The sequence below is a fragment of the Capricornis sumatraensis genome, chromosome X (genome assembly GCF_032405125.1).
Source record: "Capricornis sumatraensis isolate serow.1 chromosome X, serow.2, whole genome shotgun sequence".
NCBI classification, from domain to species: domain Eukaryota; kingdom Metazoa; phylum Chordata; class Mammalia; order Artiodactyla; family Bovidae; genus Capricornis; species Capricornis sumatraensis.
Genome location: NC_091092.1, coordinates 81,320,693 through 81,337,977, shown reverse-complemented (window position 1 = coordinate 81,337,977; position 17,285 = coordinate 81,320,693). Strand labels below are relative to the sequence as shown.

The 17,285-nt window shown below is 37.0% G+C and overlaps 1 protein-coding gene across 1 annotated transcript in view; it reads right to left on the bottom strand.

Annotated features, from left to right (window-relative positions):
- The window catches only part of OPHN1 (oligophrenin 1), a 594,204-nt gene that overhangs the window by 412,596 nt on the left and 164,323 nt on the right, over positions 1-17,285 (bottom strand). The window contains exon 3 of the mRNA XM_068962396.1: positions 16,394-16,489. Within this exon, the coding sequence (XP_068818497.1) occupies positions 16,394-16,489 (96 nt within the window). The remainder of the gene's footprint in view (positions 1-16,393; positions 16,490-17,285) is intronic.

Below are 17,285 nucleotides of genomic sequence, written 5' to 3'. Positions count from 1 at the left end.
CAGCCCACCAGGCTCCTGTCCCTGGGATTCTCCAGGCAAGAATACTTGAACGGGTTGCCATTTCCTTCTCCAAAGCAGGCATGCATGCTAAGTCGCTTCAGTCATGTCTGACTCTGTGCGACCCTATGGAGAGCAGCCTTCCTGGCTCCTCTGTCCACAGAATTCTCCAGGCAAGAATACTGGAGTGGGTTGCCATTTCCTACTCCCTGCCTAATACTAGAAAGCAGTATAGTCTTATCAGCTGTAATCTATTTTTTTAATATCAACTTGAATGTAATGTTGATTCTTTAATTTGAATTTAGTGTCTTCAAATCAGTGGTTTCAATTGGGGACTCATTTCTCTTACTGTTGGAATCTTATTAATATAGAGATGTTTAGGACTACCCCAGATTATTGATTCCATTTGCATGATATTTTTAATGTATTTCTGGTATACTCTAACTATATGGTTGGTATATTATGCCATTATTATTACCTTGTACCTGAAGATTTTTTTCTAAAGATTATATTCACCCATTTTATAAATTAGATGCAACATCCACCCTTCCTTGGAGCTAGAAATCATTATGTTCATAAATATTTTGTCCAAAACCTTTTTTTGGATTGACTTTATTTGTTCTGTATATCACAGAAATAGTCACAAGTCTTTGTCTGTTGCATTATTATTAATGAACTCTCATCATATCTCTCACTTTTGAAAATGCCTAGTGGAAAGTTAGCCACAGCTATGAGAATCTTTTCCTCATCTATAGATATAACTTTATATTTTAATCTAATACATCCCTGAAAGTGCTTGCAATTGTTTACAGGCCAGAGTACTTCACTGTTAACAAACAAGGACTTTCTCAGAACCCCAAAGAAAAGGACTATACCAATCCTTTTGTGTACAGGCTTCTGATAAAACCCTTTAAAATACTTTGAGATCATACCATTGAACTGAGTCAGGATTCTGAGAACTCTAATAGAGGATCAGATGAATTTATGGGTTTGCTAATACAAGGTTTAGTAAAACAAGAACGACATAGGACTGAATGAATTAATGAAGGATGACTGAGGGTTTCGTCTGTAATATTACTGATGTGGCTGTGACTTAGTTGCTAAGTCATGTCGCATACTTGTGATCCCATGGGGCTGTGGCCCACCAGGCTCCTCTGTCCATGGGAATACTGATGCTATAAAGTTTTATTTTTGGATATATAAAGGAACCCATTTCTCTTATTCTGTAACTACACATATAGATTTGGTAAGTTATAAATATTATAATTCAAAACAATTTAGATTATTCTATTGTTAAGTGGGGATGAAATGACTTTCACCTTTAAATTACATTTGTAAGTCAAATTATCTCTGCCAAATCCCCTCCGGGATTCAGAAACTGAAATTAAATAATCTCATTTACATAACAGTATCATTATTTACATAGGTTAAATTAGGGTCTGTCCTCTTTATTATTAGGAAATGATTGGAAACATTAAATTACGCAACCAAGGCCTTACCTGTAATGACATATCTGAAATGATTCTCATTGAAGCAGATATGACCAGATACGTTTAATGAGCAAGGTTGACTATGGGGCTAACAAAGATTACAAAGCCCTCTTGGGAAAATCAGGTTAATACCTGGCTTGCAGAGTTCCTGGCCTTATAGTTGAGTGAGGACAGTCTCTTCCTGGCAGAAATGAAAACTTCAGGATATTTTGCCTATCTAGAGAAGAACTCACTCAAGTTTTTAGGTTCTGCAGGTGAAATGGTATGGGGAGGGAGGTGGGAGGGGGGTTCAGGATGAGGAACACATGTACACCCGTGGTGGATTCATGTTGATGTATGGCAAAACCAATACAATATTGTAAAGTAATTAGCGTCCAATTAAAATAAATAAATTATATTTAAAAAATTACAATCTACAATTCTTGAAAACTTTCAGTAATGCAAACTTAAACAGACCCATATATCAAATGATTATCCTTATTGCAACTACAAATAATTAGGCCAAATCTAATGAGACTAGTCTTATTTTTTAATCAAGAATATTTTTTCTTTGAGATTAACTTTCATCAAAAGGGAGAACTTTTGTGTTTCAATGGAAAATGATAATTGTCTAGATCACATCCATTTGTTTTTTTTCTTTTATTTTTTAATATAAATTTATTTATTTTAATTGGAGGTTAATTACTTTACAATATTGTATTGGTTTTGCCATACATCAACATGAATCCGCCACAGGTATACACGTGTTCTCCATCCTGAACCCCCCTCCCTCCTTCCTCCCCGTACCATCCCTCTGGGTCGTCTCAGTGCACCAGCCCCAAATATCCAGTATCATGCATCAAATCTGGACTGGCGATTTGTTTCATATATGATGTTATACATGTTTCAATGCCATTCTCCCAAATCATCCCACCCTCGCCCTCTCCCACAGAGTCCAAAAGACTGTTCTATACATCTGTGTCTCTTTTGCTCTCTCACATACAGGGTTATCGTTACCATCTTTCTAAATTCCATATATATGCATTAATATACTGTATTGGTGTTTTTCTCTCTGGCTTACTTCACTTTGTATAATAGGCTCCAGTTTAATCCACATCATTAGAACTGATTCAAATGTATTCTTTCTAATGGCTAAGTAATACTCTATTGTGTATATGTACCACAGCTTTCTTATCCATTCATCTGCTGATGGACATCTAGGTTGCTTCCATGTCCTGGCTATTATAAACAGTGCTGCAATGAACATTGGGGTACACGTGTCTCTTTCAATTCTGGTTTCCTCAGTGTGTATGCCCAGCAGTGGGATTGCTGGGTCATAAGGCAGTTCTATTCCCAGTTTTTTAAGGAATCTCCACACTGTTCTCCATAGTGGCTGTACTAGTTTGCATTCCCACCAACAGTGTAAGAGGGTTCCCTTTTCTCCACACCCTCGCCAGGATTTATTGCTTGTAGACTTCTGGATCACAGCCATTCTGACTGGTGTGAAGTGGTACCTCACTGTGGTTTTGATTTGCATTTCTCTGATAATGAGTGATGTTGAGCATCTTTTCATGTGTTTGTTAGCCATCCGTATGTCTTCTTTTGAGAAATGTCTATTTAGTTCTTTGGCTCATTTTTTGATTGGGTCATTTATTTTTCTGGAGTTAAGCTGCAGGTGTTGCTTGTATATTTTTGAGATTAGTTGTTTGTCAGTTGCTTCATTTGCTATTATTTTCTCCCATTCTGAAGGCTGTCTTTTCACCTTGTTTATAGTTTCCTTTGTTGTGCAGAAGCTTTTAAGTTTAAATAGGTCCCATTTGTTTATTTTTGCTTTTATTTCCAATATTCTGGGAGGTGGGTCATAGAGGATCCTGCTGTGATTTATGTCTGAGAGTATTTTGCCTATGTTCTCCTCTAGGAGTTTTATAGTTTCTGGTCTTACATTTAGATCTTTAATCCATTTTGAGTTTATTTTTGTGTGTGGTGTTAGAAAATGATCTAGTTTCATTCTTTTACAAGTGGTTGACCAGTTTTCCCAGCACCACTTGTTAAAGAGATTGTCTTTAATCCATTGTATGTTCTTGCCTCCTTTGTCAAAGATTTATCTCTGCTTTTGCCTTCTATTAGTGTCTTCTTTGATTTCTTTCACCAGTGTTTTATAGTTTTCTATACATAGGTCTTTAGTTTCTTTAGGTAGATATATTCCTAAGTATTTTATTCTTTTCATTGCAATGGTGAATGGAATTGTTTCCTTAATTTCACTTTCTATTTTCTCATTATTAGTGTATAGGAATGCAAGAGATTTCTGTGTGTTGATTTTATATCCTGCAACTTTACTATATTCATTGATGAGCTCTGGTAAAAAGCTGGTTCTTTGAAAGGATAAATAAAATTGACAAACTATTAGCCAGACTCATCAGGAAACAAAGGGAGAAAAATCAAATCAATAAAATTAGAAATGAAAATGGAAAGATCACAACAGACAACACAGAAATACAAAGGATCATAAGAGACTATTATCAGCAATTATATGATCACATCCTTTTGGATTATCAGAAGTTTGCCCTATTCTTTGTCTTTGAGCTAGCTGAACATTTGCACCTCTTGTTACTGGAGGGTAACCTATAAGGATGCACACTCAGACCTGTCTGGTTGAGATTTAAATGACTTGCACCCCTTCTGTAAAAAAAAAAAAAAAAAAAAAAACTGTTTTGGTATCCATCTGTAAATTGAACTGGATCCTGTTACTTTACCCAACTTATATTTAGCCTATCTTCAATCCCTTCTATTTCTTCCAATATCTAGTTATAATACTCCAAACTAGCAATCCTAAATTTCCCCTTCTCATCTGACCTGGAATCAGAGAGACCTGAGACTTGATGATCCAGATCCCTATAAGGATTCAAGGTCACCATGCAATCGACCCTTTCCCCATGATCTGAAGAAGATCTATAAACTAAAATCTGATGACTTGATATAAATCTCTAAGTGCTTGCCACCATAGCAGACCATGCACTGGGCTTAAATTTTCCCTGGACAAACCACTATCTGAGTTAAGGAAGTCTGGTAAAATGTTCAATTCATATATGCCCTTATAGGAAAGACTGCCAGGACTGTGGACAATGTCACCTAGAGGACTAGCATCCTACCTTGAGAGCTTCAAGAAACTCTAATGAGTGACACTATGTAATCAAAAATAAATGTCTACTACTGACCAGTTAGAAATCACTGGACCCTCAGGGTTCAATTCACATCTCTTTTCTGTAGTAGAAGCTTTTGCTTTAAATGACAAGGTCCTACTGTATACAACAGGGAACTGTTAATATACTCAATTTCTTATAATAAAACATAATGGAAAAGAATATGAAAAAGATTATATATATATATACATATATAACACAATCATTTGCTGTATACCAGAAATTAATACAACACTGTAAATCAACTATACTTCAATAAAAATAAAACTTAAATAATTTTAAGTTTTATATTAATATTTTTCTTTTTCATTTAGGGCATCCCTCTTCTTTTAGGATAACTGAATTTCAGGACCCTAAAACAACTGACCATCACAATCTAAAAAGATGGTCTAACTGATTTTATAGAAAAACACTAACAAACATCCTCAAGAGACTATTTCTTAAGCCCTACTTTATCCCAATCAGATTTATGATTACCTATGAGTTATTAGCAATTAATAATATTCACGTTGAATATAAGTGTGGGGGCTTGGGGGAATAGACAATGTAGAACGTCCTGAGTCCTATGCTCCTATAAAGCAGTAATGGGTGGCTGATGGAACTTCTACTTGCAAGTTTGATTTTAAATCAATCTGCTTGGTCTGCAAAGGACTTATGTCAAATATATTACAATGACAAGATTAGAAATTTGATTTGCAGTCTGAGACTTGGAAACACTGCTTTTTCTTTCTCCACGCACAAATAAACAAACTGATTCATTTCACCTAAGATGGGTCCTGAGACTCTGGATCAACATGCTTTCCAGGTAATTCTGATACAAAGCTATATTAAGATTAACTGAACTAGATGCTTCCTAAGGTCCCTTTAAACATTGATTTTTTCTACCTTTTCATTTTGTAGTAAACTTAGGCAATAATTTCAAACTAACATCTTTCTCCAAAAATTAGGTTCTCCACGTTCTTAGTAGGATCACCAGAAGCTGAGAAAAAGGATTTATATAAACCCTCTGATATATTTATTTATATAATTTACTCCTCGCAATTCTGGGAAGTAGATTATACTCTCTACTTTACAAATGAGGAAAACAGAGACCCAAGTAATTTTTTCAAGACCTCATAGCCAATAACTAAACATCAAACCTGAAACAGACACCCACTACCTAAATACTTAGAATTTCCTCTAGTTACTGGGCCATAGAGATAGAGAAAAGGTCAGGCAATGTCAGTTGAAAGTATACATGTCATACTCTAAAGCAGTGACAAATGTCATAGTCAGGGCAGTCAGACACTTCCTCTCACTTGTCTCTGTTATATATAGACTGTGAGACCTAAAGGCTGATCAACAAAGGAAGAAACTGTTCAGAGAAGCTTCAGACTTTCCCTAGAAATCACTACCATCTCTGTTGCTCAGCTGGTATCTACAAAGGGGTTAATGCTACTGATTACTGTGGTGCTGGAGAAGATTCCTGAGAGTCCCTTGGACTGCAAGGAGATCCAACCAGTCTATCCTAAAGGAGATCAGTCCTGCGTGTTCATTGGAAGGACTGATGTTGAAGCTGAAGCTCCAATACTGCTTGATAAAATCCACATCCTTCTTTTATGTAAAATATATTAAATCAATTCCCACAGCCCTACAAGTCTTAACTCATCCCAGCATTAACTCCTAGATTAAAAGTTCAAATTTTATCTAAATATCTAAATCAAAATGGGTGAAACTCAAGGTACAAATTGTATGAAGGCAAAATTGCTCTCTAGCTGTCAACCTGTGAAAACAAACAAGGTATGTGCTTCCAAAATACAATGATGGGACATGCATAAGATAGACATTCCCACTCCAAAATGGAAAAAGTCAAGAAGGACAGAGTGATAGGTCCCAAGCAAGCCCAAAATCTAGCAAGGCAAGTTCCATGTGATCTTAAGTTTTGAGAATAAGGCTCTTTGGCTGTATTTTCTACTTTCTTTCTCTTTTTCTTTTTTTTTTTTTATTTTAACTTGAGGCTAATTACTTTATAATATTGTAGTGGTTTTTGCCATACATTCACATGAATCAGCCATGGGTGTACATGTGTTTCCCATCCTGAACCCCCCTCCCACTTCCCTCCCCATCCCATCCCTCAGGGTCATCCCAGTGCACCAGCCCTGAGCACCCTCTCTCATGCATTGAACCTGGACTGGCGATCTGTTTCACATATGATAACATACATGTTTCAATACTATTCTCTCAATCATCCCACCCTCGCCTTCTCCCACAGAGTGCAAAAGTCTGTCCTTTACATCTGTGTCTCTTTCGCTGTCTCACATATAGGGTCACTGTTACCATCTTTCGGTGATGGACAGGGAGGCCTGGAGTGCTGCGACTCATGGGGTCGCAAAGAGTCGGACACGACTGAGTGACTGAACTGAACTGAAATTCCACATATATGAGTGTCAATCTACTGTATTGGTGTTTTTCTTTCTGAATTACTTCACTCTGTATAATAGGCTCCGGGTTCATCCACCTCGTTAGAACTGATTCAAATGCATTCTTTTTAATAGCTGAATAATATTCCATTGTGTATATGTAACAAAGCTTTCTTATCCATTTGTCTGCCAATGGACATTTAGGTTGCTTCCATGTCCTGGCTATGGTAAACAGTGCTGTGATAAAAATTGGGGTACATGTGTCTCTTCCAATTCTTATTTCCTCGGTGTATATACCCAGCAGTGGAATTGATGGATCGTATGGCAGTTCTACTTCCAGTTTTTGAAGGAATCTCCACACTGTTCTCCATAGTGGCTGTACTAGTTTGCATTCCTTCCAACAGTGTAAGAGGATTCCTTTTTCTCTGTACCCTTTCCAGCATTTATTGTTTATAGACTTTTGGATAGCAGCCATTCTGACTGGCGTGAGATGGTACCTCATTGTGGTTTGATTTGCATTTCTCTGATAATGAGTGATGTTGAGCATCTTTTCATGTGTTTGTTAGCCATCTGTATGTCTTCTTTACAGAAATGTAGTTTAGTTCTTTGGCTCAGTTTTTGATTAGGTCACTTATTTTTCCAGAACTGAGATGAAGTTGTTTGTATATTTTTGAGATTAATTCTTTGTCAGTTGCTTCATTTGCTGTTATTTTCTCCCATTCTGAAGGCTGTCTTTTCACCTTACTTATATTTCCTTCATTGTGAAAAAGCTTTTAAGTTTAATTAGGTTTCATTTGTTTAATTTTGCTTTTATTTCCATAACTCTGGGAGGTGGGTCATAGAGGATCCTGCTATGATTTACATCAGAGTGTTTTGACTATGTTTTCCTCTAGGAGTTTTATAGTTTCTGGTCTTACATTTAGATCTTTAATCCATTTTGAGTTTATTTTTGTCTATGGTGTTAGAAAGTATTTTGGTTTCATTCTTTTACAAGTGGTGGACCAGTTTTCCCAGAACTTCTTAAAGAGATTGCCTTTTCTACATTGTATATTTTTGTCTCCTTTGTCAAAGATAAGGTGTCCATAGGTGCGTGGATTTATCTCTGGGCTATTTTGTTCCATTGATCTATATTTCTGTCTTTGTGCCAGTACCATATTGTCTTGATGACTGTAGCTTTGTAGTATAGCCTGAACTAGGGCAGGTTGATTCCTCCAGTGCCATTCTTCTTTCTCAAGATTGCTTTGGCTATTCGAGGTTTTTTGTATTTCCATACAAATTATGAAATTATTTGTTCTAGTTCTGTGAAAAATACAGTTGGTAGCTTGATAGGGATTGCATTGAATCTATAGATTGCTTTGGGTAGTATACTCACTTTCACTATGTTGATTCCTGGAATCCATGAACATGGTATATTTCTCCATCTATTAGTGTCCTCTTTGATTTCTGTCATCAGTGTTTTATAGTTTTCTATATATAGGTCTTTTATGTCTTTAGGTAGATATATTCCTAAGTATTTAACTATTTTCATTGCAGTGGTGAATGGAACTGTTTCCTTAATTTCTCTGTTTTCTCATTGTTAGTATACAGGAATGCAATGGAATTCTCTGTGTTAATTTTATATCCTGAAAATTTACTACATTCATTGATTAGCTCTAGTAATCATCTGGTGGAGTCTTTAGGGTTTTCTATGTAAAGGATCATGTCATCTGCAAACAGTGAGAGTTTTACTTCTTTTCTAATCTGGATTTTTTTTCTTCTCTGATTGCTGTGGCTAAAACTTCCAAAACGATGCTGAATGGTAGTGGTGAGAGTGGGCACCCTTGTCTTGTTCCTGACTATAGGGGAACTGCTTTCAATTTTTCACCATTGAGGATAATGTTTGCTGTGGGTTTGTCATATATAGCTTTTATTATGTGGAGGTATGTTCCTTCTATTCCTGCTTTCTGGAGGGTTTTTATCATAAATGGATGTTGAATTTTGTCAAAGGCTTTCTCTGCATCTACTGAGAAAATCATATGGTTTTTAATCTTTTAATTTGTTAATGTGGTAAATTACATTGATTGATTTGCGGATATTGAAGAATCCTTGCATCCCTGGGATAAAGCCCATTTGATCATGATGTATGATCTTTTTAATATGTTATTGGATTCTGTTTGCTAGAACTTTGTCAAAGATTTTGCATCTATTTTCATCGGTGATATTTGCCTGTAGTTTTCTTTTTTGTGGTATCTTTGTCTGGTTTTGGTATTAGGGTGATGGTGGCCTCATAGAATGAGTTTGGAAGTTCACTTTCCTCTGCAATTTTCTGGAAGAGTTTGGGTAGGATAGGTGTTAGCTCTTCTCTAAATTTTTGGTAAAATATAGCTGTGAAGCCATCTGGTCCTGGGCTTTTGTTTGTTGGAAGATTTCTGATTACAGTTTCGATTTCTATGCTTGTGATAGGTCTGTTAAGATTTTCTATTTCTTCCCGGTTCAATTTTGCAAAGTTGTACTTTTCTAAGAATTTGTCCATTTCTTTCAAGTTGTCCATTTTATTGGCATATAGTTGCTGATAGTAGTCTCTTATGTTCCTTTGTATTTCTGTGTTGTCTCTTGTGATTTCTGCATTTTCATTTCTAATTTTATTGATTTGACTCTTCCTTTATAATTTGATGACTCTGGCTAATGGTTTGTCAATTTTATTTATCTTCTCAAAGAACCAGCATTTAGCTTTCTTAATTTTGGCTATGCCATCCTTTGTTTCTTTTGCATTTATTTCTGCCCTAATTTTTATGACTTCTTTCCTTATATTAACCCTGGGGTAGTTCATTTCTTCTTTTTCTAGTTGCTTTAGGTGTAAGGTCAGGTCATTTATTTGATGTTTCTCCTGTTTCTTGAGGTAAGCTTATATTGCTATGAACCTTCCCCTTAGCACTGTTTTTACTGAATCCCATAGATTTTGTGTTGTTTGTTTTCATTTTCATTCGTTTCTATGCATATTTTTATTTCTTTTTTTATTTCTTCTGTGATTTGTTGGTTATTCTGAAGTGTCTTTTTTAGCTTATATATGTTTGTATTTTTAACAGCTTTTTTTCCTGTAGTTGACATCTAATCTTACTGCATTGTGATCAGAAAAGATGCTTGAGATGGTTTCAATTTTTTTGAATTTACCAAGGCTAGATTTATGGCCCAGGACATGATCTATCCTGGAGAAGGTTCCGTGTGCACTTGAGAAAAAGGTGAAATTCATTGTTTTAGGGTGAAAAATCCTATAGATATCAATTAGGTCTAAGTGATCTATTGTATCATTTAAAGTTTGTGTTTCCTTGCTAATTTTCTGTTTAGTTGATCTATTCATTGGTGTGAGTGGGGTATTAAAGTCTCCCAGTATTATTGTATTCCTGATAATATCCCCTTTCATGCTTGTTAGCATTTGCCTTACATATTGCAGGGCTCCTATGTTGAGTGCATATGTAATTGTTATATCTTCTTCTTGGATTGATCCTTTGATCATTATGTAGTGTCCTTCTTTGTCTCTTTTCGTGGCCTTTATTTCAAACTCTATTTTATCTGATATGAGTATTGCTACTCCTGCTTTCTTTTGGTCTCCATTTGCGAGAAATATCTTTTTCCAGCCCTTCACTTTCAGTCTGCATTTGTCCCTAAGTTTGAGAGGTGATTACTGCAGCCATGAAATTAAAAGATGCTTGCTCCTTGGAAGAAAAGCTATGACCAACCTAGACTGCATATTAAAAAGCTGAAACATTACCTTGCCAACAAGGGTCCATCTAGTCAAAGCTATGGTTTTTCCAGTAGTCATGTATGGATGTGAGAGTTAGACTTAGAAGAAAGCTGAGTGCCAAAGAATGACGTTTTTGAACTGTGGTGTTGGAGAAGACTCTTGAGAGTCCATTGGACTGTAAAGAGATCCAACCAGTTCATCCTAAAGGAAATCAGTCCTCTATATTTTTTGGAAGGACTGATGCTGAATCTGAAACTCCAATACCTTGGCCACCTGATGTGGAGAACTTACTCATTGGAAAAGACCCTGATGCTGGGAATGATTGAAGGCAGGAAGAGAAGGGGAAGACAGAAGAGGAGATGGTTGGGTGGCATCACCAACTTGATGGACATGAGTTGGAGTAAGCTCCAGGAGTTGGTGATGGACAGGGATGCCTGGCATGCTGTAATCCATGGGGTCACAAAGAGTCAGACATGATTGAGTGACTGAACTGAACTGAACCATGTGTTAGTGGCCTAGTTCAGTTCAGTTCAGTTCAGTTACTCAGTCATGTCCGACTCTTTGTGATCCCATGAATTGTAGCACACCAGGCCTCCCTGTCCATCACCAGCTCCCAAAGTTCACCCAAACTCATGTCCATCGAGTCGCTGATGCCATCCAGCCATCTCATCCTCTGTTGTTCCCTTTTCCTCCTGCCCCCAATCCCTCTCAGCATCAGAGTCTTTTACAATGAGTCAACTCTTTGCATGAGGTGGCCAAAGTACTGGAGTTTCAGCTTTAGCATCATTTCCTCCAAAGAACACCCAGGGCTGATCTTTAGAATGGACTGGTTAGATCTCCTTGCAGTCCAAGGGACTCTCAAGAGTCTTCTCTAACACCACAGTTCAAAAGCATCAATTCTTCGGTGCGCTGTCTATGGGGTCACACAGTCGGACATGACTGAAGTGACTTAGCAGCAGCAGCAGCTTTCATCACAGTCCAACTCTCACATCCATACATGACTACTGGAAAAACCGTGGCCTTGACTAGACGGACCTTTGTTGGCAAAGTAATGTCTCTGCTTTTCAATATGCTATCTAGGTTGGTCATAACTTTCCTTCCAAGAAATAAGCATCTTTTAATTTCATGGCTGCAATCACCATCTGCAGTGATTTTGGAGCCCAAAAATAAAGTCTGATACTGTTTCCACTCTTTCCCCATCTATTTCCCATGAACTGATGGGACCAGATGCCATGATCTTCATTTTCTGAATGTTGAGCTTTAAGCCAACTTGTTCACTCTCCTCTTTCACTCTCATCAAGAGGCTTTTTAGTTCCTCTTCACTTTCTGCAATAAGGGTGGTGTCATCTGCATCTGAGGTTACTGATATTTCTTTCGGCAATCTTGATTCCAGCTTGTGCTTCCTCCAACCCAGCGTTTCTCATGATGTACTCTGCATAGAAGTTAAATAAGCAGGGTGACAATATACAGCCTTGACATACTCCTTTTGCTATTTGAAACCAGTCTGTTGTTCCATGTCTAGTTCTAACTGTTGCTTCCTGACCTGCATACAGGTTTCTCAAGAAGCAGGTCAGGTGGTCTGGTATTCCCATCTCTTTCAGAATTTTCCACAGTTTATTGTGATCCACACAGTCAAAGGCTTTGGCTTAGTCAATAAAGCAGAAATAGATGTTTTTCTGAAATGCTTGCTTTTTCGATGATCCAGCGGATGTTGGCAATTTGATCTCTGGTTCCTCTGCCTTTTCTAAAACCAGCTTGAACATCTGGAATTTCACAGTTCACATATTGCTGAAGCCTGGCTTGGAGAATTTTGAGCATTTCTTTACTAGCGTGTGAGATGCTCAGTGGTGTCCAACTCTTTGTAACCCCATGAACTGTAGCCCTCCAGGCTCCTCTGTCCATTTAATTTTCCAGGCAAGAATACTGGAGTGAGATGCCATTTTCTACCCCATGGGATCTTCCTGACTCAGGGATTAAACCCTTTCCTGACTCAGGGATTAAACTTGTGACTCTTGCATTGACAGGCAGATTCTTTACCACTGCACCACCTGCGAAGTGCAATAGTGTTTTCTTCCAAATAAGCTTCCTCATGTTTTGTAATATGGACAAATCTTTAAGTTATGGTTCCTTTCTCCTTACAAATTTTACCTTATGTTCATTTCTTTCCTCTCACATTTTAGTATAATAGCCAGTGGAAACCAAACCCCTCTTTTAACACTTGCTTAGAAATTGCATAAACCAAATTTTCAGTTTCATTGCTTACAAGTTTTGCGTTTCACAGAACACTAGAATACAAAAAATGTAGCCTAGTATTTGCCTCTTTATAACAGGGATCACCTTTTCTTCATTTTCCAATAACATGTTGCTCATTTTTGTCTGAGACTTTATCAAAATGGAGTCTACCATCTATATTCTACTAATATTTCATGCATGATTACTTAGGTATTCTCTAAGAATATTGAGGCTTTCTCTACCCTTCTCTTCTTTCATAGCTCTCTCCAGAATCACCCTTAAAATTCTATTCACAGCAATCTAGGCTTTCTATATCATGTACCTCAAAACTTTTCCAGCCTCTGTCCATTATCCAGTTCCAAAGCCACGTCCACATTTTCAGGTGTTCATTGTAGCAACACCCTCCAAATCTCAGTACAAATTCCTGCTCTTTTTTTGTTTGTTTGTTTGTTTGTTTGTTTGAGTTCAGGATGCTATAGGGAAATACCATAGACTGGGTGGGCTTATTTATTTCACACAGTTCTGGAGGTTAAAAGTCTGAGTCAAGGTCAGTTTCTCATGAGCATTCTCTTCCAGGCTGCAGACTACCAACTTCTTACTGTATCCTCACATGATAGGAAGTGGGTGAGAGAGTGCTCTGGAATCTGTTTTCTTTTCCCTCTCTCTTTTTTTTTTTTAAAAAAATTTAATTGAAGGATAATTGCTTTACAGAATTTTGTGGTTTTTTGTCATACATCAACAAGAATCAGCCCTCTTTACATCCATGTCACCTCCCTCCAGAACCTCCCTCCCATTTCCCTCCCCACCCCACCCTTCTAGATTGTCACAGAGATAAGGATACTAATACCACTCATGAGGGCTTCACCTTCATGACCTAATTAACTCCCAAAGAACCAACCTCCTACTACTGTCACAATTTCAACATATGAATTTGTGGAGATACAAAAACATTCAGTCCATTAAAAAGTATAAAGTAGTCAAACCTTATATTAACAACAATGATTAAATAGCTAAAATTTATTTAGACGCTGAACACCTGGCATTGATTACCTCACTCCCATTTTACAGATGAGAAATGTTACACTCTTAGGGGTGAAGTTACTTGCCAAGATTACATAGCTAATACATTGAGAAACTAGAGTTCAAACTGGGGCTATCAAACCCTCACAATATTGACCTTTAAATAAGCCATGCCCTCAGACCAAGATAGATACGCAGAAGTAGAATGATGTGGCATGAGTAAAGAAATAATCCAAATACAAATTCTGTCTCACTGGTTATACTGCCACATTTATCCAAAACATTAGTCATCAACCTCATAAAAATATCCAATGCAGGGTTATTTATAATCATGAAAAATTAGAAATAAGCCAAATTTCTAACAATAGTTGAACAGCATGTAAAGTATAGCTCCTATAATAATGAATCTCAAATGCATCCATTACTCATTCATTCAACAAACATGTATTGATTATCTACTATATGCTAGGTACTCCTCTACATGCTAGGGAAATAGAAATGAATGAAACAATGTCCTTGTCCTACACTCCCATGAAGCATTCAAAGATTTTTAAATGATATGAGAAAATGCTTGATGAAATGTTCAATTAAAATTAGATAAAATTATATATTTAGTATGAATTAAATTACATACACACAAAACAGTTCTATGTTGGAATACCTTATTAGTATAGGTAATTTCATATTTTATACACTTATATATTATTCATATTTACTGCACAAGCATTCAATATAATAATAATACATTTTTATATTTTATGTCTCGGGTTCATACACATAATTATTTCAGTGACATTAGATCATTCATAATAGTTCTGTGCTCTCATCTAGCAAATGTTTTGCACTAACTCTTTAACTCAGTGGTTACAAAAACTTTTTTTAAATGGCCAGACAGCAAATATTTGAGGCTTTGAAAACCATGTAGCCTCTGCAACTACTACTCAATGCTGTTATAATACAAAACCACCCATAGACAATATTTAACTGTATTTCAGTTAAGTCTATGGGCCATATTTTGCCCCATGGACTGTAGCCCACCAGGCTCTTCTGTCCATGGGATTTTCCAGTATTCTAGTAAGAATACTAGAGTAGGTTACCATTTCCTTCTCCAGGGGATCTTCCTGACCCAGGGATTGAACCTGCATCTCCTACGATGGCAGTCTCCTGCATTGCAGGCAGATTCTTTACCAGGGAAGACTTATACTTTGCTGATACTACTTTAACTTCATAACTGACACAAACACAAAGCTCTTTTTATTTCCACTGTTCAATTTCCTAATTATAACATCTTTGAGAGATACACATTAACCACATTTTACAGAGGAAAACACTAAGGCAAGTCCTTAAATTCAGTTCCCAAGGGAGATGCCAAATCTCCTGTTGCCTGAAAAGTATACATACATAAATGCTAATATTAAACTTTCTAGGGGATTTGTTCCTTAGAAGAACCTTATTCTGAATTATTTGGGGAAATAAACCAGGAAATTAATTTTCATTCTTCACCAAAAATATATATATTTTCATGTGTTTTGCTCAGTCATATCCAATTTTGCAACCCCATGAACTGTAGCCCACCAGGCTCCTCTGTCCATGGAATTTTTCAGGCAAGAATACTGAAATGGTTTACCATTTCCTTCTTCTGGGGATATTCTTGACTCAGGGATCAAACCTGTGTCTCCTGCATTGGCAAGTGGATTCTTTACCACTGCACCACCTGGGAAGCTCCATTTTCATGTTTTAGATTTTTTTAAAGAAAAATTCTGCAAACTGAGTCAAAGACCTAAATGGAAGATTAAGGGATATTTTTTAAACATATATTTTTTATTTATTTATTTTTGGTTGTGCTAGGTCTTTTTTTCTGTGTGTGGGCTTTCTCTCATTGCAGTGAGCAGGGGCTATTCTTCATTGTGGTACATGGGCTTCTCATTGTGGGGGCTTCTCTTGTTGTGCAGCACAGGCTTCAGTAGGTGCAGCACATGGGCTCAGTAGTTGTGGCTCACAGGCTCTAGAACATGGGCTCAGTAGTTGTGGCACATGGGCCTGTTGCTCCAAGGCTTGTGGAATTTTCTGGGACCAGGGATCAAACACATATTCCCTGCATTGGTAGGCAGATTCTTATCCACTGTACCACCAGGGAAGTCCAAAGGGATATCTTTTGATTGCTTTTGTATGAGGAAGAAATGGGACTAGCAGGGAATGTTTCTTTATGTTTCTTGAGCAGTCTCCCAGGAACTTAGGACAACAGGTGACAAAGGGGGGATCAAAGATTCTCACGTTCTCTATATCCACCAAGGAGGCTGCTTTTTTTCAGACCTGCTTTGAGAGTCACATGTCTACAAATAGCTGAAGACTTACCAATGTTAATCTCGTCATCAGTCAGTGTATCTCCAATGAAATCAAACTGAAAAGACTGCAATGTCTGAGAAAATTTCTGAACAGCAGAGGAATAATCTGCAAAGGAAGGGAAATGGGAGAAATGGTCAGTGCTGCAGCCTTTTGTCTGATTTCCTCATCTCTGTTAGGACAGACAGGAGAAAGACAAAGGGAAGTGTTCCTGGCAGGTAGCAAATTGCATTGGAAGATGTTAAAGAAAAGATCAGACCTTCCACAGAAGATTTGAGCAACTAAAATCACATATTAAAGATGAAGTAGGGCAGCTTAGTGAAGTCCTCCATTTAAGTTATTGGACATGCTTTATCCTCAGTCCCTGTCCTATGTGACCGACATGTGAGACCTGTGCTTAGTTCTACTCTTAAGAGTCTCCTTAAGCTTTTTTGAGTACCTATTATGGACAATGGACTAGATACTTTCTCAAGTCTAGTAAACAAATATTCACAGTCATTTTACAAAGGAAAAAAAAAAAAAAAAGCTCCAGGTTCCAAAGTTAGCTGGGAGAGATGGAACTAGAAGCCTAGTGGTCTGTCTGCCTTTCTGGGGCCTTTCCTATGACCATATAAACAACACTTTAACATTTTACACATTAACCAGATGGCAGCTTTAGTGAAGGTACTATCTGGCAGAAACACAAATTTAACTTCTTCACTGAGTATTTACTAAGGGATCTAAAATACGGAAATAGTTGATGAAAAAATTGAGGGTGGTATGCCAGACATATGTATGTGATTTTTGGTCAATGATTTTAAATTGCATCATACAAAAGTTTATTGATGATGTAAAATTAAACACAACTAGCTACCATTATGACAAATTAACCTTATTGAAAATTTTAAAATATGACCTTCACCAA